We start from the raw sequence: 23,706 nt of genomic DNA, 5'->3' as shown, positions 1-23,706 counted from the left end.
AGATCTACTACAGTTTCTTTATAGTATTGTAAATGAGCGTGTAATAAAACGGATAGCTCCGTTAATCTGATTTTATAATTACAAAGAAAAAGGTAAAGGAAAAAAATTAATAATTGTATTACAAATATTGTAATACAGATCGTCCTCGATTTAAGCGGAATTAGTAATATCTGATAGTTTTCCATATAAAAAGACTGTTTTCGTAATAAAAAACGAAGAAAGAGAATATGTCATAAAAACAAAAGTTTTTATTACTCTTTAATAAAGATAGAAGAAGAAACGTGGAGTGCGAATATCCTATGACTTTGATATAGGTAGAAGCTAAAAAGAAAAGAAAAAAAAAAGAAAAAGCTTAGGTTTTACATAAAATTGATGAATTTATAAGTTAATTTTATTCGTATCGAATATCTGATATTCTGTAAGCTCGATATATTTTGTATTATTCGCAAAATAATCTTTTCCAGCAATAGAATGTAGTTTACAATATATTCCTGGAGAAGTTTCTTGAAAATTTGCCAATTTTCAATATAATTCGATTATTTTACATAGATGCGTAGCAAAAGTGTTAAATATCGTTAATACGGTCATGGTGGTTTTCAATGGTTACAAAGGTTCTCGAAATGCGCCACCGATCGTTAAGAAAGCGAATTTGTCGCGTGGTTAGTCGTAGATTCGTTTCTTCAACTCGTTTCGGGTTAACTCGTACGTCATGATTGGATTCGTTTCGCCAAATTCTACAGTTTCACTCGTCCAATAATCTCAGATATTCTTACCCTGTTCGACGTTTCTCGCTTTTTCCATTTACACAATTCGAGTGACAAGTGGAGAGAATGGCTAACCGTTGTTCCTCCAATGTATCGACTGTTCATTATCGAGATTAACGTTTCTTAACGCCTGGCGAAAAATAAATAATCAACTATTAATATCAAACACATGCTTCCAATCCTTTACATTCTTTCGACATATATTCCATTCACGACTCAATTTTAAATGGAAATAAAACGAGCAAGAAGAACAGTCGATTTATTATACGGATAATAATTTCTTCCGCTGTCTCGAATTAAATAAAAAGCTCAGGTGTTCGTGCTTCGATGATCCAACAGTCGACGCATTGAGTCGCAAACACGCGAATGCTCGTTCGAAAATCTGTCGATATTCGTAATCGTAGAGAATTCGTCGGGAATTCGTAGAGATATCGTAAAGAAGGCGGCAAAATTGCCTCTTCGATCTACCAAATGCGAGAAGGCAGTGAAAAGTTTGATCATCCTGGACGATATGAGATTAAGAATAGATATTTCAAACGGTACAATTAATAGAAAGGTACAAAAATAGGAGAATAATGCGACATTCGTCGAAAATGCAAATGCCAATTTGAAGAAATCTGGATATTATAACAGAGGTTATATAGTTTGTAAGCCGTAGATATTGAAGGGACACATTTTCAATGTCCACTGCTCTTATCTTCACTGTGATCGAAAAAATCGCCTTTTTAAATCGCCCATTAATTTTTTCCCAATTTAATCCTAAACATTTTTTCTTACTTGCAATTTAGCTCTTTACATATTTCACATATGTATTTCCAATATTCAAGTACTTTTTCCAACGATGCTTCTAACTTTATAATCGTTTAAAATTTCGATACTCGTTTCGAAGCTACGAAAATTGTAAAAAGTATAATCTTTTTTACATCTTGCTTGCAAATATTGCTATCTCGTACGTGGCAATGTCTGTAGTTGTTGCCACTTTGACAACTATCTAGACGAAATACGTCGAGGAAACATGTTCAGATACGAATTAAAAGATATTACAATACAAGGTTACTAAAAGTCTTTCGTACTCGGAAAGTCTGGCTTCTCCGGGACCTCTTTAAAGCATCGTTCAGACTAGTCAAGCCATTTTCATTCGAAATATATGTATCTCTCTACGTTTCAAGCAAACTTAAAGTTCTTTCTGCAAAAATTGACTCGATGTTTGCTGGATCGTGTAACGTTATTTCCAGTTTTATTCTCATCACATTTGCCTCGAGTCTGAATTCAATGACGGTGAGCATATATTATCGGTCCTTTCTATACATATTCTCCTCGGATGATTTTTACACTTTTTAATCTTCTGTAACTTATTTTTCTAGCGGAAAATGACATGCCCGATGTACCGAGATTACTAATTCGTATCGGACATAATAATTAATTTCTCGTTCGGATAGATCGTGTCTCTTTCTAATACCGCTTTTCAAAAGCTTTAATAATCCAACTTTTACATTTTGTTTCGTTACGATAGACATTCCAGGAAACATCGCCTCCTTTAAGTTTAAGTCCAAGTTTCAGTTTAAGGCGGGCGATCACCTATTTTAACGCACACGTTTGCGTCAGAAGCGGTTTCGTTCCATCTCCTAGCTGAATGTCGCATAACGACAAGCAATCGGTTGTACGACGTCACGACAGCGTTCGTATATGTCGTACGATCGGTGCGGAAAGAGCCGTGACAGTAGAAAAGGAGCGCGAGTTGCCGAGGAAAAGATCTACGTGGAAAAAAAAGTTGTCTTTGACGTCGTCGGATTGATATCGGTCCGACAACAAGCAAACCACCTTGCTTTTTGTCGCATCGTTTCACGACCCTAAACATTGATCGGATCCCGGGCACTTCAGAGTGGGGGAGGGGCGAACGCACAACGTACCCGTACAGTGGGATCGCTTTAGCCTTTGTATCGGTGAGACGACACTAACGAGGCACTAACTTTCAACGGCGAAACTCTTTCAAATACATTTTTATAGTATCGTGTTTTTAATGAAATTTTTGTTAACAGAAAATTTAAAATAAGTCGCGAAGGAAACAACCGTGTGCTGTGTCTCAGTTAGGACGGGATCAGAACCGATGCATCGCTGCGATACCACACAGCTCCCCGTATAGCGGTGACACCGCTTCTGACGCAGACGCGTGAGTCGAAAGTAGGAAATTCCACTCATAAATGTGTTAACAGAAGCTTAACTAACCTCGACGAAGCTTAATTCGGATATCTTCTCAATCTTCGATTCGGCCTCTGTAATGTAATATTTCTAGAATGTACGCTATCTTCCAATAAGTATTCGGTCACGTTTACACTATCGCAAAGGTATAACATGTGCACACGTGTGTAGACGTTCGAGATCAACAGGTGAAAAGATCAAAAGATGTAAAGAATTCATTCAGGGTTCTTTCGTTACGATATTGAAAATGTAAGAGGAACGTAAATCGTTCGATGAGATTGCACCAGGCATCCAAATACTTATAAACAATATCTGTCTTCTATTTCCTTCTCTATCCTCTCATAATACTATACTTAATCAAACTGGCATGATTTTTCCTCGATAACTTTCGATCCGCATAATACTCGTAACCTCTGCCATAATGATCATGTGTAATTTCTTATAACAACTCGATTTTATAAAAACTCGAAGAAAGACGTTGGAGAGAATGGAACACGTAGGCGGGCTTCTCTTAAACATCTTCATATCTGCATCTCTGGCTCAGAATCATCGTGGAACCAGTTGGAACTCCTCTGACTCTCGGTCACGTGCACACTGTTCACTTCCCTCTCCATGTATCGACTCGATCTAGTGGTGGATGATCCTTGCCTATGATCGTCGAACGACGCCAGCACCTCCAGACGATCGTTTCTTCTCACCGCTCTGGGCGTCGTCTCCACAGAACTGGTTCCCTCCTCCTCCTCCTCCTCCTCTTCCTCCTCCTCCGCTGTCCAAGGCGGGAGATCCAGCATGCCCGAGGGAATTCCCCAGTGTTCGGTAAATTCTGAACCGCTTCTGGCCAAACTTGGCTGACTCAAGGATCTCACCAGCGAATCTGCTCCCTCGAACGAACTCAAACTCGTCAAGTCGTCTCTGTCCACTCTGGCAAAGTCTCTCACCGTCATCTCCGACATGGACCTAACGTCCGCCTCGCTAACGCCGCCTGTGCCTCTGTTACTCGATGCCAGTCGACGTAAACGATTCGACTGGCTCATCGCCGCTGTAGACTGTGATACCTGCAGTCTGTGGCTCTGAGTATGAGCAGAACTACCTCCATCGCTCTCGTACTCGTACAAAGTAGGCAAGGATGATCTTCTCGATCTGGTATCCCATTCAGAGGACTTGGACCTCTTATATCGCTGCCCGTGATTCTTTCCGTGGGTAGAGCACGAAGCGGAACCTGGCTGTGTTGCAGGAGGCCCCAAGATTCGGATGATCACGTCCCACTTTGCTGCAGAGAATAGATGGGCATATCTGGTATCTTTTCGTATCAATTCATAGTCCTCTTTAACCACGGCTTCTGTTAACAGGGTCCGTAAAGTACTGTCCGTGGTAATTATCTCGCGCCATTTTGCTCGTTCTCCGTCAGTGAATTCGGAGGCATAACGGGGGTCCAAGACACGAGATAGTCTAGAGAACCAATCAGCGTCTGTTTCATCGATGGAACGACGATGGGTGACTGGAGGTGGTCTGCAAGGAATCTCGGCTCTAGCGGTATACGTAGGCTCTATATTGATGTCCAGTTCCTCGTCAGCTGGCCCGTCCATCTGACTGCCCGTTGGCTCATTGGTAATCGTCAGATTCGAGTTGGAACTAACATCAGAAAAGTTTTCCCATTCTGGAGGAGGCGGTGGCAGATTCTCTTTAGGATAATTCCTGATAGTAACGTCCCACTTAGGATCCGGCGGTGGCGGTTTAGTTCTATACTCGGTCACCTGACGACGGTGACGTTCCACATCCTCGATAGTCTTCTTCTCCGTCACTGTCTTTAAAAACACATCGTCCACTTCGTGCGTGGTTATCTCTGGCCGCCTAGGAGCGACAACCTGCGGCTCCACCAAAGGCTCCGTCACTTCCTCGCGGAAGAGGCGATGCTCACGATGCTGAACAGCTGTGTGGGTAGTAGTGACTGTTGGAACAATTGGAGGAGGCGGCGGTGGAGTCGGAGCTAGGATGCTAGCCACTCTGTACTTGGCGTGTGTATGATCAGTTACTTCGGTCAGAGAACGTGTCTCGGTTAGCTCGGTGTTCAAGGAAGTCAAGGATCTGGGTCTACGAATTTCATGGTGTTGCAAAGGAGGCTGTTCTATGGGAGAAGGCGAGGGAATTCGTTCCTGAACGATGCTGGTGCTGGTCGTGGTGTCCCTCTCGGCCTGTTTCCTCAAGATTCTCGAGTAGACTGGAGGTGTTTGCTGCCTGGAGATGCTGGACGTGGGTGGAGCGCCTCCCGGAGGTCCATGGAGCTCCGGAACGTAAGAGAATGTAGTCATCCTGGCCGGTGGACTGTCAAGACTGCGCGTGAGGCTAGATTCTTCCTTTTCGAGAATCGTGGTCAGATTTCTTTCTAGAGCGACGCTTGCTATGTCGGATTCCGAGGGTAGGGGACTTGGAGGAGGAGGTGGCGCTCGCTTCACTCTCATTTGAACGTCAAACTTGGGTTCGATCGGCATGGCTACCATATGGCGAGGAACTGCGGTGCGTGAAGCGTTTGCCGCTGTCATGGAAGACGTTTCCACTTCTGCGGCAACTGTCTCGGAATAAAGGGAGCTGGTGGTACGAATTTCTTGGCGTTGATGAGTCTCGTGGTGAACAAAGGCTTTGTTGTCGTAAGAGCCGGCGGATGAAACTGGCAGAGAAGGTTCTTCGTCCACCTGTAAACAAAAACGTACCATTTCCATTAATTCTCGGGTGACATTTCGAATGAATTTCGAAGTTCTTCAGATATTTTAGTAATTAGACTGATTAACATACGGTAATTATACCTGTAACTTTATTTATGCGTATATACTAGTGCGACATGTAGTATAATATTTGTATACATGCATAGAGTATCGGGTTGATGGATAAATTTAGTCTTTAAGTGCCATTTCTTCGAAACGTTGTGAACACAGTCTTTGAATCGATCGTACGAAAAATTCCGTTCTTAATGACACGAACGCTAATCTCGCGGAGATTTTCACAGTTTCACGTCTTTGTAAAAGATAGCTATATTTGCAATAATATGCATGGATACATACGTAATATAAAATAGAAAAAGAACGTTTTATGTAATATCTGGAAGATGTTTGTTCTTATCGTTCGTTTTGCTTATCGTCGATATTTCGTCCTTTTCGTTGAAAAGCCACATTGATCGACTGTATAAAGTAGCGCAAGCATGCGACGATTGCCGTATTCAACGTTCCTCGTAAATGTCTCTCGTATCGAGGGATCATAGCGTTACGTTAATCACAACGCCAACAGTTCGATTTCAAATGTCCATGAGACGATACTAATGTAACAATGAACGGACTTTTTTCATTCTTCAAAACAACAAGAAAAAACAACAAGACAAAACACAATATGTACGAAATCACATTTACACGTATATTTGGTAGGCGAGAAAAATAAGACGATGTAATTAGCAATAAGCAAATATGCTGGAATTACGAAAGAGTTTGATCGTTGCATTAACCGCTGTTCAGTCGCTCTATCCTTGAGCATTTTTCCTTCATTTGTCGATCTACGAACTAATTTTAATGAAACATAACTTAAAACCTGGCCAAATAATAATAATAAATACGTAGATAGGAGAAAGAATCTCGTGAAAATCTCGCGAGTTGAACGATTCTCATAGAACGAGTCATAAGATGACAGACAGACAGACAGACAGACAGACGTTGACAGTGTCGATTATTATCAAGTTTCAGCAGAATAAAGTGATTATAGTAGGGAAACTCATGCTAATTGTTATTCATAAATCATACGCGTGTTAATCAATTCCTCTGTTTGTATCCATCTTCCATACGAAACAACTTACCTCGGAGCTCTCGCTCGGATAATCGCTGGGTAATGAATGGTCGATCATCAGGTTGGCATCGCTACCGGTGGTGGACGGAGGTGCGTGTAGAAGAGCATGAGCCCTAGGTATCTTCAAGCCCTCGAACATGGTGATGTTGCTTAGAGAAGAAGTGGAGAGTTTTGTTATTTCCGAGCCAGAGCCACTTCCGAACGGATGTCGGTGGATCACGCGAACGTTTCTTCGTTTCAAGCACATGTACGAGCAACCGAGGCCAAGTAACAGCAACGAAAGGAACAGAATCGCGCAGATGATGAGCAGAATCTGAAATCCTTTCAACGGTGGTTCGGATGGCGGGACTGGCGCCGGGGTAGCCAAGCTATGGACAAAGATGTTTTTCTTTTTATCGGATATTTTTCAATTACGCCGGGATTCGCAACTTTTAGAACGTCAGAGCGGACTGTATGACGAATAAAAGGCGATCGGAACGATCGGTGAGCAAACACAAAGCTGCAAATTACCGCGAAGCTGGCTAGATACCTACTACATATACCCGTATACCTATATTCTGTTTATCCGTAGCCTACCATGGTTTCAAATTGAACGATTCTTCTCATAATTGTTATTTCAAAAAGAAGAGAAGTTTGATTCGCCCAGTTTCTCCAACCAGTTTCCGCGAATTCCAATTACACACACGAAATAACGTAGCTAAACGCGCGGCGAATAAATCGTGGAAAACTGAGTTTGTATTTCGATTTCTGACGCGGGTAGCCGAGATTTCGGATTCGGATCGACTTAAAACCTTGAAACATACTTTTGGTCAGACCGCGTTAAAAGAGAGAAAGATGATAATTGAGAACGGCGAGGGAGTAAACTCACATGCTGGCCGGAGGAGCCGGCGGTGCAGGTGCCACAGGCGGAGGATACCTACAAACTATCGTAATAACTTCGTCGCCGTCCATTTCGAGGCCAGGATGGAAGCGAACTACAACGTTGTTTGTGAACACGCGTTGAGGATCCTGCCTCGTGCCGCATCCTGCAACATCAACGACCATCGACACCGTTAGATCGACTGTTAGAAGCATCGTAACGATCGAAACATTTTCTAAACACAACCTGCGATTCGATCATACGACGGCGCGCAACTCGCCTGCGCCTCCTCTGTAGCCTGGCGCGACCACAAAAACCGATCGTAGCAGGTAAACGAGCGGAAACTGAGCGCTAATTGGTTCGGAACTGGTCTCCAAAAGGCCTATAAAACCCGGTGATTGTATGCAAATGCGCGTTCTTCTTACAAACCTTGTTACAAGCCCGCCCTGCCACAGCTTATCGACTTTTCATCCTCCTCGACGAGCAAAGGATACGACGCGATACAAAAATTTGACCTTGAATTTCAAAACGAAGGTGAATTTTGTACATCTGCAAAGGTGTGCGCTCACCTGCCAAAGCCATGACAACTAATTTTGTTACCCTCTATACGCGTTACATTGCGTTACATATGCGCTATGCGCAGACACGTCGAAAAGTATAAATGAACATACTTTATTCTAATTAATTATCATTATGCGTCTACCAAATCTATCTATCTACCAAACGAAGAGTACGTATTCCAGAAGCAAAGAACCCAAAGAAAATGTTACTTACGCCATGATTCGACTCGTCTTCGTTCCCAACCATAGACAGAGATACCGAGAAACAGATTTCTTGTCTATTGGCTTGCACGAAATTGGAAGCGTTTGCTTGGCTCGCGAGATACGACCACTATTTTTCTATCATTCTCGAGTCGCCTATCATGCGTCCAGTGATTCGGGTAATTTCGACGCGCTCGTGAGGCGGTGCTCCGCTTACCTCGACCACGTTCGGCGGCCCGAGCGTACATTGAACCGGCGGAAGTTGAACGGCGGGCGGCAAGTGTTTTTCACCGATGATCGCACGACCGCCGTTGGACTCGACGAACCGCCGCGGCTCGTCGAAAATCAAACTGTCGCGAATTTCGAAATTCGAACACCGCCGAGACGAAGCTTCCGCGTTTGGCTCGCGCGGATTTGAAATTTGCCGCGCCTCGCTATATCGACATGCTCGAGGTTTTAACACTCGGAAACTTTGCCTCTGTACTTACTCGTACGCGTTTATCGCTGTCGCGCTCGGCAAAATTCACGCCAACGTCGTTCTTTTCGTTACTCTGGTAATCTTTACTAAAGTACGTGTGTCGTAACAACAAAGTACAGTGCCTTGGCTGTATCTCGTCTCGTCCACTTCGTATCATTCTCATTTCCCTGCTAGTAAACTTTTTCTCGCGTATCGTTTATGGATTACCAATGATACGTTCGAATCGAAGAGATAATCTATTAACAATTTTGCAAATAGTTGCGATAGTTTTGTCAAGCGCTTTTTCTACATCCGTGAAAACGCGGTTATATTCGACGGCGTTGTGGCGTTGTGTGTGAAACTAGATCGCCGCAAATAGATTAGCAGTTGCAAATTAGCGGCAAGTAGCCAATCGTCGAAACAGAGTCAAAGGTTAATAAATCCGAGTCTAAGAGTCTATCGTAGTAAATCTGATCGCTTTCGATGCCCGAGTGATAGGTCTCTTAGTATTTTTGCTTGGTGTGCTGTTTTACTTCTCGTTATGTCGATTTTCTTCCTTGTATCTCGTGTACGTCGTTGGTACGGTATTTGGTCTGGATTGCGGGTTATGTAGTCCATCCAGTATCGGTCCTCTTCATAGGGCTATTAATTTAATGGTTCGTTCGATCGTTTTCCACGAGGAATAGCTCCTCGTAGCTGGTGCATCGTCCAGATTCGCTACGAACGTTTGAAATTTTTGCTTCTATCGTCCCAGCCGACGTAGGTTTATCAGTTTTGTGAGTTCGTTAACGATTCTTTTGTACTCGATAACGCGGAAAAATCGCTTACAGGCAAACAAAGGCGTTCCTTTTATATTACATCTGGCTGCCAAATTACACAACTACCGTCTTTCAGCTCTTAACCGGTGTATTATTGACCATTGCGGGCCAATTAGCAGTTATAATTAAAAACGAAGATCATCGACATCTTGGATTCGAATCAGTGAAATTTTTCTATAATCAAGTAGTATTAACCAACTAATATTAATTATTCATTGGCTTTTATGACCGTATCGGAGAGGCTAGCCCAAACTCGGATACGTCGATGATGGTCCCTTTCCTTCGACGTTCTTATTCGACGGATTCGAGTCTAGAGACGATCAATGTTGGAACCGTTTTGCCTCGTACTCGAGCTCGTCATTACCAGAGTCTAAGAAGAAGAGAGAAAATAAAAGAGATAGAACGACGTACCTTTCAGAGGCAATTCCAACTTGGCACTGGTCGATCCGCGTCCTTTGAATATGCAGGCACTGTTTCGATCGAAATCAGCGTACGCGACCCCGTAAAACGGTTCCTCGAATTTCAGCTCCACCTGCATGCTCCCTTGACTGCAATTCAGGTACGCCTTTGTACGATTCAGAAATATCATCGACGAGATGTCGTCCAATTTTGTTACTTTTCCATTTAACACTGTGCTGGGTGGCAAACCAGGCTGATACTCGATACTGTTTCCCTGTGACGCATAATTACTCTGAGATAGCGCTAGAGGAAGTGCCATCCAGAATACGACCAGCAACCTCGACAGCATCTGAAAAACGATCAAAAGAATCTTTTATGTACCAATGATAGAATATACGAATAAACTTTGCTCGATAGATCGCCGACAACGGCCTTGTCTCTTAGCCAAATTTCTCACACTACGGACCACGTAAACCTCATTTACGTAGAACAATTCCTCGATATGATTTTGCTTTTGGATGCTTGTAACGGCAATGTCTGCTGCTGACGACAGACAGCACTGTTGCAGTCTCGATTGTGAGACGATATTTACGTGGACAGAAATATTCGGATGTTTCCACGAGTGCGCTACTCGTATTCGGTACATTTACGATTACTCTCACTGCGTACTTTCCCAATTACCAGAAAAATAACAATTTTTGCCATTACATAGACTCCGCCTGATTAGTTACAAAGTATAGCCAGATCATAATGGACTCGGACGAGTCTGCTACTTCTCGCAATGAAATATTCTACGAGTTATTTATTTATTTAAATTGTAACTCGTAATAATAACGCAGCCACTTGTCAAGAGATCGCCACTACCACGTTATCTATTCCTTTAAATCCCACAACTTTTATTCGAAACGTATGAAAACGTATCGTTTGAAATAACAAAGGTACTTGAGGTGGACAAAGTTGGTGGCACACTCTGTATACATATACATGAAGTTTCGTGAGTCACGGTGTACTTAAATAATCGCTGGGACTGTCTTTCGAACGAAAAGTGCTGACTGATCGTAAGTGCGCGCAAGTGGATAGAACGAAATCATCTTGCCGATCACGTTCCAAGTGAATGAATCGGACGGAGCCGTCGAGCCTGTATTATTTATAATATACGTACATACATGCAGTTTTCGTGTAGAAGACGCGTACGTGTTCGTAATCGGTAATTCCAACGAGGAATGTCGCGACACACCTATTCTACGATTCTCTGTTCTCAGTGGTATGTAAGTGGTGGCGAGCTCGATACATATCGTCCAGTCCTCGATATCGATTCCGTTCTAACTCTTTCTCAGCTTTTACTTAGATACACAGCGGACAATGTCTGGATAACGAATCGTTCTAATATCGCATACAATATTGGCACGTTTCGCGAACAATGTCGTCTCTTATTGCGTCTCTTATTATTCAATTTCGAAGAAAAATCGACCGACGATCGTCAAAATTTATAATTAACGATTCGAAGCGGCAATGCTCACGTAAAAATCGGTCGCATTTAATTCGACGATATTACGAAGAGCGTTTAGATGCTTTGTTATTCAAAAAATTATCCTAATAATCGCGTCTTTCGTTCTTACGCTCGAACGAGGCTTCTCCATTAGGCTATGCTAAACCGTATTTACAATATGAATACAGTGGGAAGATGACGCGAGTTGTACGACGATACGCAAAGACAGAGGAAACAGACTGCAAGAAACTGTCGGTGCGAAGGGGAAAAAGAAAAGCAGTCGTGCAACGAGAGCAATGTCGTTAACAGCTGGCACGGTTGAAAGTCTAGGAGACAGACAGGCATCGAGCCTTTAAAGTCGAACCAGTATCCGAAGGAGAGACAACGTCGCCTTGTTGCGCAAACACTCTACTTTCACTAGCCACGCACAAGCGAAACTCTGGCTCGTGTATGCGCCCGTGCCCTTGCACGATCCACGCTGCGAATCGATCGAAATGTGCCACGAAAGGATTTATATAACTCGTTAAGCATAGTTCTTTCTACGTTGTACAAAAAGAGGCTCTATAAGAGACTGGGAAATTTCATTATTTTCACCAGCCTTACGCAGCTGGTAGGAAAATGAATGAAACGTAACGTACAACGTACAACGTAGATAAATGAGATATAACGAATAAGAGATACGATATAGAATAAATAAAGTAGAAAATATATGTCAGCGATATAATTGCAACGATGAAAATACGTGTACATCAACGATAGCGATATTTTTATAAAGTACAGCATGTCCTTAAAAAATCAGTCACTTGCGATTTAACACTTGTGAACTTTTCGTCCTGGAGTCTTATTTTGTAAAAAAAAAAAAAAAAAGAAAATTCTGATACAACAGAGTGACAAACAGCTCGTTTTAAGAAAGATGAATGTGTCAATTGCCTGCAATTGCAACCCGGATCTTGCCTCGGGAGGGAATTAAAGTCAACTCGTTTTCGTAAAAGTTGTCTATGTAATATGCGCATATATTTATTTGTAGGATTATTATTTCGAACTTGGATCTGTAATAATTGGGGATGGCATTTGTATATTTCTATATTTGTATATTTCTAGCGTTGCCAGTCACCTCTCTGCGGCCGAATATAACTATAACACAACCTATAACCCATTAATTTGCTGAAAAATGACTTTTACTATTTAACAACCAGCTATCGATTTCGCATACGTTCCAAAATTTAAACTGTTATACAATTTCATTGCAAATACGACTTTCTTATTTAATATACATTTAGATAAACTATCTTTGTACTATCTAGCAGCAATGACTCGATTCGAGCGAAAGTTGCGTATACTCCCTTTCGACTTAAAACGGTACCGGTAATTACTACACGATTTAGATCCGAAGAACATCGTTCAAGATCACTGTCACAGTACGAACGTGAAACGACTTGTCGCGTAGTATACAGGCTACGTGTATACTAAAAATCTATTTATCTACTATGTCTAAACAAGTAGCAAAGACGATAATATCAGGCAAATTATTCATTAAGTTTCGCTTCATAGTATATAATAGTAATACATTTTTTTGTTATCGCTACGGATATACACTCTTGTATCGAGGCCTAGGCGGAAACGGGCCGAAAAATTGAATCGTCGCTAATTGTGAAAATACGCATCTCTGTCTGTCTCTGAAGAACGCCAACTTCGTTCATCTTCCACGTTGATTTTTCACGTTTGTTGATTAGACGCGACTCAATTTTCCCACTCTCAATTGTTAGTTTTCTCCGACAAGTTGTTTGTACGAGAGCTGTTTGTACGATCGTGGTATTGCGCAGGAAACATCTAGAAAGGTTCGAAGAACTGCGAAGAGAACACGTGCTGACACGTAAGTAAATGGCAATAATAGTCTCTTAAAGGTGAAAATCTTGTAAAAACTAAAGTGTGTGATCTCATGTTGGAAGCTGCAGGAAGCACAGAATTAATTCGTTTCTGTTTATTATTTGCTTTTTACTTCACACAGAAACACGCGTTTTAGCCCGTAGATTACTATCGGAATAAACTAAGCGCTTAAAATGTTAATTATGTAAATAATTTAATGAAACGTTCGTTAGCTTTCATTGTTGAGAGCAACCGGAACAGAAATCGAGATGAATAAAAGAAGAATTTTTTCTACGAATAATACACGAGCACATACCCACAGATATTCCTTGAAAACGGAACTCGTCATTTCGTATCTGACGTAAGACCAGAAATATGGCAAAACCTAGCCTAAATTCTCGGTATATCTATTTGCAGTGAAATCCGCACACAAAGACAAATACTAAAATATTTAACACCTCTCAAACGTAACACTCTATAAACCGTGCATAAATCTTCCTTAACTATATTTTCCACATTATCGCGTCAAAGATTGTTAAAAATAGCTTGATATGATAATTTTAGTAATAATTTTGTCCCTTATAATTTTAATAATTCAATACTAGAATTTATTAGAAAAGACAAATTTATCATGCGATATTTTACTTAACTCTATCGCTTTCTTTGAATCATTTTCGATCAAGTTGTATTTTTCTATTATTAAAAACGTTGCTAAAAAGAGTAATGTAAAAGAATCGTTATCGTTTTTTTCGTTACAATTTTCTATTAAGACTTGAAGATCTTTCTACAAGCTGCGTGACAAAAATTTGTCACGTTTGTATAATGAAAATTCTAAGTAAAAGTAAAAGATCGTTATAAACGTTTATGACCTTTCTATATAATTTATATCTAATCTAGATCAATGTATATCATAATATTTGGCGGGACGCTTAAATCAACGTTTAATTTTCCTTTCCTCTTTCGACTATCGGATAATCTTCCAAAAATACGACGAATTATTAATACTATGCTGACAGAAACGGTAAAGAAGGAATTCATATTGCTATGCGATATAGACTGAAATTGCAGAAAATGTACAACCGTAAGATCTTGCGCAATAAACCATTGTTCGATCGTGATTCAGTATTGTACACGATCACCATTACCATCTGCATAGTAATCCAACGTATAGAAACAAACAATAATTAATCATTAGCGGGTTGTTAATTGAAGTTTCAATTACTAATAAATGTTCGATAACATTTTACAAGTCGGTTGCAAACATTACAATTTAATACATCACACGTGCGAAAACAGAATCATATATTAAATTTTATCTTTTAGATCGCGAAAATCTTTTCAAACTTGCCAACTTTCCATACAATTAAACATTTTCGATCTAATGTATATATATATGCTATGGTATATGCTGCGACATACAATATATGCTATCAAGCATATTTTTATATTAGAAAATTCCATAAGTCGTAATTAATATTCTAATAAGGCTATTTTTTTAGTAAAAAATTCTGCAAATTCTGCAAAAATAAGATCGCAAATTTTATGTGCACGTATTTTCTCTGTTATCTGCGTTCCTTCCAAATTACGTTTTCGTACAGAGGACATTTATTTTACATATTAAACGTGAAAGCGCTTCAAGTTTAACATAGGATTACAAATATTCAAAATATATACATATATTTATACGTTTGAACATACAAATGGCGAAAATACATATACCATTCGATCCAACTAATAAAACTTTCTTTGGCGTTTTATAAACAGTTTTATAAAACAATGGAAATTATTTCCATTTTCATTTGAGAGTATCGGCAGTAAACCGTGAAATTTGGGAGTATTAGTCTTCTGTTTTTCTTTCTTGTTTCCTTTTTCTAGATTTCGGTATAGGACATGGAAAATCGGTAAGCGACGACGAAATATTACAAACAATTCCAACATCGAAGCAAGAAAAGTAGTCGGCGTTGAAAATTTCATATAGGTATTTCATACAGGTATTATAGGTCAGAGTCGAAAAATTGCTTGCGATTTATTACACAAGTCAGAAAAATGTAGCAAACAGGAGGATACTGGTCAATCGAAAACGATAAATTCTTACCGCGAACGTGTGACTTTAAGAAAAGCGTAAAATTCATTTTCGCCAGTATGACACACCGTTCCGCATATATATGGTATATGCGTATATAACGTAACGAACAATGCGTTACATAATAATGTCCACATTTAAAGCAGAAGGAAACCACCTTTTACCACGAAACACACATGAAAAACGTTTATACTTTGCACTAGAGGACATTACTCGATGGAAAATGACGCAGACCTTTTTTCTTTTTTTTTTATGAAAATGATTCTTTTTTTTTTTTTTTTGGATGATCCGGATTGTTCTTGGTATTGCATACTTCCACGACAAAAGTTAAATTGCCAATTTAGGCCGAAATTAGATACTGCAGAGCAATTAAAATGAAGACGATTATATAGTTGGAAATACATTGACTTAATAGATGAACAAACAAGTGATCGTAAAGCCACAATCGCTTGTGAAAATGTAATATTCCAACGGGGCAACGTAGGTGGATAACAAAACGTGTAAGAGACTACTTTGAGAAAAAGGAATATTTTAGTAGGTTATTTTGGTTGGAATTGGCCAACGGGATTACTCGATCTTATTATAATGGAAAATTATTAGGTAGAATTAATAACAGACGGTTATAGGAGTATGTAAGGCATTTCGAAAGTGTTACAGTATTAAAAACACTGTATTCAACAAAATAGGGAAATCGTTGTTCCAGATATATTAAAAAACAAGATATATCGCTTGCAAAGCTCGTGTTGGCAATCGTACGAAGCAAAGAAGTGAGCGGGAAATATTGAAAATCATTTTTTTTAATACTTAAATAACGTGGCTGTTTCGTTCAGTTTTCTATAGTAAAGTCAAACTATGTAACATAACTACGCAATAAAGATCATTGAGCATTAAAATTTTTATTTTATCACGTAGAAACATTAATTGCAGAAACATTAAATTTGGATAGATAGAGTACGCTATGCTTTTGTCGCGGACTGTATTTGGACTAGAGTTAACTTGCACTCGTATAAGTGCTTTTGTCTCTGACTGTAAATCCTCCTCGGCAATAAAACTGCGAAAGATGAATAAAATCGAAAGGCGAAATATCAAGGCCCGTTCAACGAAGCGTCACTATTGGCCGCGGCCTCTGTTTCCATCTCTAGCTGGAGCTAGAATTGAGCAAGCGGCCGTGCCTTGTACCAATGACGTCATCCCCGGCCGATCCAAGATGGCGACCGCATGTGTTCGTCAGGCAAAATCGGCTAGCGGCCACAAGCAGGACCGGTTTTCGACGAGGAGGAGGGGGGGGGGGAGAACCCAGACTCGGTCGGCTCGTTTATCCGCGCGGTTTCGTCGTTTTGCGGCCGAAATGTAGAAGCTGCGAAACCTCTGCTGGCGGACCTCTTCGCATATAATATCCGAGGACACGCACACATATTATTTCTCGGCTCGGTTACAAGTACGAGCCAGTGTCGGAGCAACCGGATCGTTTTTCCACGTTGCACGACCTCTCCGTAAACGATCGAGTCGACAGTGAAAGTAATTAATCGCTACGCGCGAATAACTTTGCTCGTACTTTAAATATTCCTTCTTTAAATATTCCGCTTACAGTTTACATTTCCTTTTATATTTTCATATCGACGATATTACGAATCGACGACGATAGGTTGGGTTATCGACGGTAGATACTCGCACGGTCGAAGCAAATTTCGCCTGTTTCACGCGAATATTAAATTATGCGAAGGAAGATTAGCTTTTTTTAAGAAAGTGAAAACTAAAAATGCGAGCTTCGTGGAAGGTATGGGATTGTCGGCAGTGGAAAATTACAGAGAAAGAGAAAGAGAAGGAGGTGAATGATCGTGCGGAGGCGTGTTGAGTGTCACTTGGAATTCACGAAACTTTCGACGAGCAGTATGCGTAGGGTTTTCGATCGTACGTGGGTGTCGCTGATGCTGTCATCCGCAAGGACGAGCCTGCCGTTTTCCACAGCGACAAATCGAATCGGCGTGTGCAAGCAGCCGTGTCGAGGTCGAGTATGCCAATTATACGGATTTCTACCTATACTTTGCCGTTCTTCTAGCCTCTACGCCTATAACTATATGAAAGTCTATCGATTCGTCGTATAGATCTACGCTATAATCCATCACCATGGTGTATCACGTCGTACAAGGTCGAACAAAATCGAACAAAATCGAACAAAATCGAACAAAATCGAACAAAATCGAACAAAATCGAACAAAATCGAACAAAATCGAACAAAATTGGACAAAATCGAACAAAATCGAACAAAATCGGACAAAATCGGACAAAATCGGACAAAATCGGACAAAATCGAACACAGTCGGACAAAATCGAACACAGTCGAACAAAATCGAACACAGTCGAACAAAATCGAACAAATGGGCGAAGAAACTACGGAGAAACCACTAATGGCGTTACCACAGTTGAAAATGGGAAACGTGTAACGTATCACGAAACTGTTGCGTGTATATAGGAAGCGTAACAGGTAGTTACTCGTACCTTGTCTAGCTGGTCGTTGGCAGCGTGCAAGGATGCGGTTGTGTAGCACTCGCGAGGCTCCCGGAGCGAACGGTACGCTCCTGAATTCGAGAGTTTGCACGCGCAGGTAAATATCGTGCAACACGATCGCGCGGACACGACTGAACTCACTTTCCAGAGGCAGCGTTTTACCTGCGACAGGGGAGACCTCTTAACACAGCCAGTTCCACAGAGAGGTTACCCTCACTCTTTCTTACTCTTAGCCTTTGCGTGTACATGCACATGTAGAAACGTGTGGATGCGATAGCTACGAGCGAGAGTGTGTTGGTCGCCTTCTTACGGCTATCCTTCTTACGGCTATCCTCCTTACCTACCCAACCACCCACCTATTTACGCCTGCGAGTGCGTGGCCTTATGTCGCGCTGCAAGACCTCGCAGAAGCTACGTACTTTTGCTCTTACTTCTCGGCACTTGCTCTTTCAGGCTCTGATGCCGATATAGTGTACCGAACTTTGCGTTCGATACACTATATCGATCATACGGTACATACTTTTTCACCTAAATTGCATCGAAGAGGCAATCTTGTCATTTTTTATTAACATTGACGATTGAAATTTTGTCAGTTTCGTCCTCTATGCTGATCAAAGATAGAAAGCAACGGTTACTTTGAATATTTTAAAGTTATCTTTTCGTACTTTTCGTCTTTTTTCTTTTTTCTTTTTTTTCTTTTTTTTTTTGTTATTTTCAATCGTTAGATATCATCACCGTCCCAAAGTATGTATTCGGCTTGTGACAAAAAATAATAAATGTAGGTGTAAACACCGTGGTCGAGGCCACGGACAAGATGTTTCACCAGTTTGTTCTGTATTTACAATCATATTCTGGTTGCCATTCTGGCTCCATCGTTTATCGAGTTACCACTATCAGTATCAGAGTTAACAGTATCAGCGTTGATTGGAATAAAGTATCTCATGTTACGTAGAATGTGTTTTCTAATTATACAGTGCGTAAAACGAAGTTGTATGAATTTCACAGTGCTGTTGAAAATCGCAAAAGAAGCCGTATTCAAATATTATACAAGAAAATGCAAAGATGAGCGTATAGAAAAATTCTTGATTTGAACGATCGCGCCTTTCCATTCGAAATGTTTGCCGCGTTATTGGATATCACCTGCTGCTCGGACCATGACAAGTTCCTTTATCGTAGAAAATGAATCGAATACATCGAATGTATCGTGAGAACTTTACCGAGAGTTATTTGTTTCGTGAATGGAGCAAAGTCCAGCTCAAATCGGGGGAACAAAGTAATAGTTGGAAGGGACGAAGAAAACACGAGTATAATAATAAAGGACGAATAATCTTGCTGGACAAAACGTTTATTCATCCAGGTAATCGTGGACAGCTCGTCTGAAACATTACTCCGCGTGATTAACAAATGGATTAATAAATCAGGTTTCATAAATATATCGAATCAGTGGAAATGATATAATCGTCTGTTATAAACGTTTAACCGTGAATCAGAAAACAAACTTTATCGATCCAGATAGTAGGGCACATAGCCAACGTATCGAAAGTTGTTGGCACGAAACTAGAGCTAATATTTCAGGATATGGAAATGGAAATTTTTCCAATTTTTATCAATAGCGACTGAGAATAACGTTTAAGCTTATCTCATAGATTTTCTGCCGCTTTGCCGTCACTTGTTTCGCAGCTGTTGCCGCTCACCGCTCGCCGCTCTCTGTATAATCACGGCCTTACGCACGAATAACAAGTGCGCAGAGTTCGATGACTTCGACATGAAGATTCAAAGTATCCTTCGAACGTTTGCGGATACACTCAGTTCTTTCAGTTTTTTCTTCGCATTTTAGATCAGTCTCGTAACTCTCTGTATCCGGTTTTGCCATACGTCCGTAAATGGCAAGCCCAAGACCATCTTCGACACCCACACCCAAACTTTTCTCTTCTTCCCTCTTTTCGCACTTTTCTCTCTCTTTTTTCTTTTTTCCTTCTTTTTTTCTTCTCCAGAGGGGAAGAAAGAAGAGATCGAACATTTTCGTTAATAAACGATCGTCGTTATTTAACACGTATACAAAGGCTGACGAAACAGCTTGTTCGAACAGCTTTACCGTTAGCGAGTAAAATCTCAAATGTAAATTGAGAAACGTACGTAGAAAACATTGACGATATTACAAACATATACTTGTCAAAAGAAGTAGCGTACGCCGTTTGCACGTGGAGTAACACGTTGAAGGAAAACAACGCCAGGAGGTTCGAAATCAAAGATTACTTTACTATCATATTTAGGGAATATTTTTAACCTTACGATTTTATTATCTAAAAAGGGAGATGAAACAGTTTATGCGAATCGTCGTGTTCTTCTGGTCGTATATCGTACAAATAGTATAATTTTATCGTACGATTATGACGATTAGTTTTATGGTGAATTTTTGTAAACGTCAAAATTGATGTTTCTTGAAAATTTGACAATGTTTTATATAATACATAAGAACATGAACAGTGTTTATAAATGTTGAAACGTCTTCGTAACCACTGTATATTCGAACGTATTCGAGTTATATCAAGGTATTAAAGTATCGATATCTAGGAATAATCCATGTTATCAGCCGAATGTCCCGATCTTCACGGTTTTCACGGTTTTCTCATAGCCATCGTTACCTTCTTTTGTACATCTGCTTTTAGCACCGTTGCATAGTGAACACAGCGTGCGATAAGACAAGTAGTTTAGCGTATGTTACATGAAATTTCAAAAATTTCAAAAAATGAAAAATTCAAAAGTGTATAAAGAATCGATCGTTTCGAAAATCCTACCTTATAATTCGCGTCTAAAAACTTTTTGCCGCTTTGTCGTACTATTCGTTGCAGAGAATAGCTCACGATTAAACAGTTTATCCAACACTTTCGGTTTGTCGTCTTGCCCGGTTCCTACCACTTTTACATGGCTCTTTGAAAAACTCCCTATTAGTACTAGCTTTCGTACGAACCATCCGCTCCAGCTACCTTACAGACAGCTCGTTTCAAACGCGTAATCTATGCGCCCTCGATCCGTTCACTTTCGACGTCAAGTCCGTCGACGATACGAACTTGAAACGTAACGAGTTACTCGAAGCATTCTATCGTACACACGCGGCGTTCGTCGCTAGGCCCGGAGAGAAAGCCCGAGAGCAAGGAAAAGGAGAAAAGATAAGAAGAGAAAGATGGAACGGCAGCGATTACCATACCAGCGTTGCATAGGAGAAAATGACAGTGGAATGAAATTGTGGCACGAAGGACCACCCAAACATGCAGAGTGAACAGTGAATATGCGTGGGCAAGCGATGTAAAGGATCCTTTAAATGCCAATGCTCTCGATCAGATTACATAGAAGAAACGCGAGTTTACCTCTACCTCCTTCTTCATAGCCGCCATGTTTCGCGGCTGTTGCACGCGACTGATGGACCGGTTGCTTGAGTCCTCCTGCTCGCACTCCTCGATATGGCCAGCTATGTATAGCAGGTCATTCTGATCTTCTCTTCGATCTGCCGTCTGTACAGGGTGCGTCAAAATTCTACGCCTTGGTGTGCTGCAGATCGATGTAAAAAGTTGCCGCGAAATTGACCCCGACCTTGAAACTTCGGATCGAAAAGTCAAATTTCTTCTGATTCTATCGTGTTCGACTGGTCTTTGTAAACGTAATTCCGATCGATGCGGTAACTTTGTAATCGAACTTTACTAAACATCGTTTTCGTCTTTTCTTTTTTCATTTTCTTTTGCCAACAGAAGGATCGATAGAACACGACGCGAGTAAACAAACTTGGCCTTTTGGCCTCGAATTTCAAGGTCAAGTCGATCTCGCTATAATCTTTCTAGGTCGATCTTTGTCAAACCGAACGTGTAGAATCACGCCGTAGCGGTCCTGACACTTTCTTTCTCAACGCTCTTTACACGTATATCGCATATATGTACGTACAGTTTTCAAGTTTTAGTTTAAATCGTTGGAATTTCAAATTATTTAAACGCGCGTGTAGTATTTCAGATATTTTCTAAACTTTGCTTCACATTGATCACGGTGTTCTTATTTTATTCCTTTCATTCGTTTCCTTTATTGTAATTTCGAAATTTCGAATATCTGCGAGTTCATGATTTATACTAGAAATTTTCAACGAACGCAGTATTTAGTTTCGTTGCTTTTTGCTGTTTCCTTTTTACTTTTTGCTTTTTGGTAGACTTGGCCTAATTAAAAGAGGAAACGGAAACGTTTATTGCTAGACACAACGAAGATGCAGAAAATTCAACAGGTCTTGGTAAATATCATTTCCTCCCGCATAGCATGATAAACTATAATATATTTATTAAATTACTTTCTAAAGGAAAATACATTTGCTTCAAGAGTTGCCGTTAAAAGTTATTCTCGCGGATTCGCTTTACATTAACACAGTCTTTGTGAAAGAAAAGTGATTCAGTGATTCTCCTTGTTGATCCTGTATCCCTACTGACGTATTAGATCGTTGCATATAAAATGGCCCATTTAAAATATATCGTTAAATAGCAATAAATATTTAACGCATTATCGAATAGTAGTAAATAATACTTTTTATTACGCGTGAAAATTTAAGATTTAAAACCAACCAAATACAAGGTCGACGCTTTAATTCTCTCTTCGATACTTTTACATTATTTCATTACAAAATGAACAAATATGAAACGGGTATGAAAGAAGTTCATGGATTATAATCATTTGAGCAATACCCTAATACGAACTTGGAGGTCGCATCGCTGTAGAAGCTATTCATATACATCATATACAATACATCATATACATCATATACAATACATCATATACATCATATACACAAAGTTGGCATCGCGAACGTAAGCTGATAATTTGAGAAATATAGGTTGGAAAATATGAATAGCAAAGATAAATCACCCGACCGATTAAAAGAAGTTATCGGCAACAAAAAAAAAAAAAAAAAAAAAAAAAAAAAAAAAAAAAAAAAAAAAAAAAAAAAAAAAAAAAAAAAAAAAAAATAGAAAAAAGAAAGAAAGAAAAAAGAAAAAGAAAACAAAAAAGAAAAGAAAGGAACAAGAAACGAAAGAACGCCGAGGAATGCGTCCTGTTACACCGCGAGCTGTAATATTTGCCAAGTATGCGGTAACATCTGCAGAAAGATACCGAAGATTTGGGTCATAAAAGTAATCTGCAGAGTTATTTACATCAACAAATTTGCATGATTAAGCAGCCCAAAAAGATGGCATCCTTATTGAAACAAAGTAACAATTTCCTTGACCTCCATTGCAGGAAATTTCGATAGGAATTTAATATCGAGAAAATGATCGTTTCATTATTCGATACGCGGTTACTTATTTCAATATTTAACAGACGAAAGATACGAGATCCTTAAAAATTCGGATAAACCGACAATCTCTACTTCGATAAATGAAATCGAACTTTTTTCGTTGTCCTATTCATTCGGATATACGAGGCTCCGCTGTACTTTCTACAAGACATTTGTGACCAGAAGAAGAGTAATACATAGGAAAAGATTAGAACTAGAAAAATATCGTTACGAAGGTCCAGTACGTTAGGATATCTATCAACTATATTATATCTTCCATTACATTGGCGAACCAATCCACTAAGTCGTTAAGATAAATAAAAAATAAAGAAACGAAGGAATTAGGTATGCATTAAAGGAGAACTAAATTTAG

General features: G+C 40.0%; 1 protein-coding gene across 2 annotated transcripts; it reads right to left on the bottom strand.

The window, feature by feature from the left end:
* Nucleotides 1–228: 228 nt before the first annotated feature.
* LOC117235692 lies at nt 229–18,183 on the bottom strand. Of its 2 annotated transcripts, none has more exons than XM_033497973.1 (5): nt 18,020–18,183; nt 10,095–10,431; nt 7,657–7,813; nt 6,799–7,156; nt 229–5,653 (listed from the first exon to the last, which is right to left on the bottom strand). In XM_033497973.1, the coding sequence occupies exons 2-5, from the start codon at nt 10,429–10,431 to the stop codon at nt 3,485–3,487; spliced, it is 3,021 nt and encodes a 1,006-aa protein (XP_033353864.1). In that variant the 5' UTR covers nt 18,020–18,183; the 3' UTR covers nt 229–3,484. The 2 variants fall into 2 exon arrangements, with proteins under 2 accessions (XP_033353864.1, XP_033353865.1); XM_033497974.1 differs by lacking the exon at nt 18,020–18,183 and adding an exon at nt 10,631–10,651.
* Between the last annotated feature and the right edge of the window lie 5,523 nt (nt 18,184–23,706).

The sequence above is a fragment of the Bombus vosnesenskii genome, unplaced genomic scaffold (genome assembly GCF_011952255.1).
Source record: "Bombus vosnesenskii isolate JDL3184/JDL3185 unplaced genomic scaffold, Bvos_JDL3184-5_v1.1 scf7180000013319, whole genome shotgun sequence".
Lineage (NCBI taxonomy): Eukaryota > Metazoa > Arthropoda > Insecta > Hymenoptera > Apidae > Bombus > Bombus vosnesenskii.
This window is presented reverse-complemented; position numbering and strand designations above follow the sequence as displayed.

Bases quoted from the DNA above. Each gene is read 5' to 3' on its own strand.
- LOC117235692 (XM_033497973.1), bottom strand. From the start codon at position 10,431: ATGCTGTCGAGGTTGCTGGTCGTATTCTGGATGGCACTTCCTCTAGCG. The intron at 7,157-7,656 runs GTGAGTTTACTC...CTTTGTCCATAG, and splicing joins CCGGCTCCTCCGGCCAGCAT to CTTGGCTACCCCGGCGCCAG. The intron at 5,654-6,798 runs GTAAGTTGTTTC...TTTTGTTTACAG, and splicing joins ATCCGAGCGAGAGCTCCGAG to GTGGACGAAGAACCTTCTCT.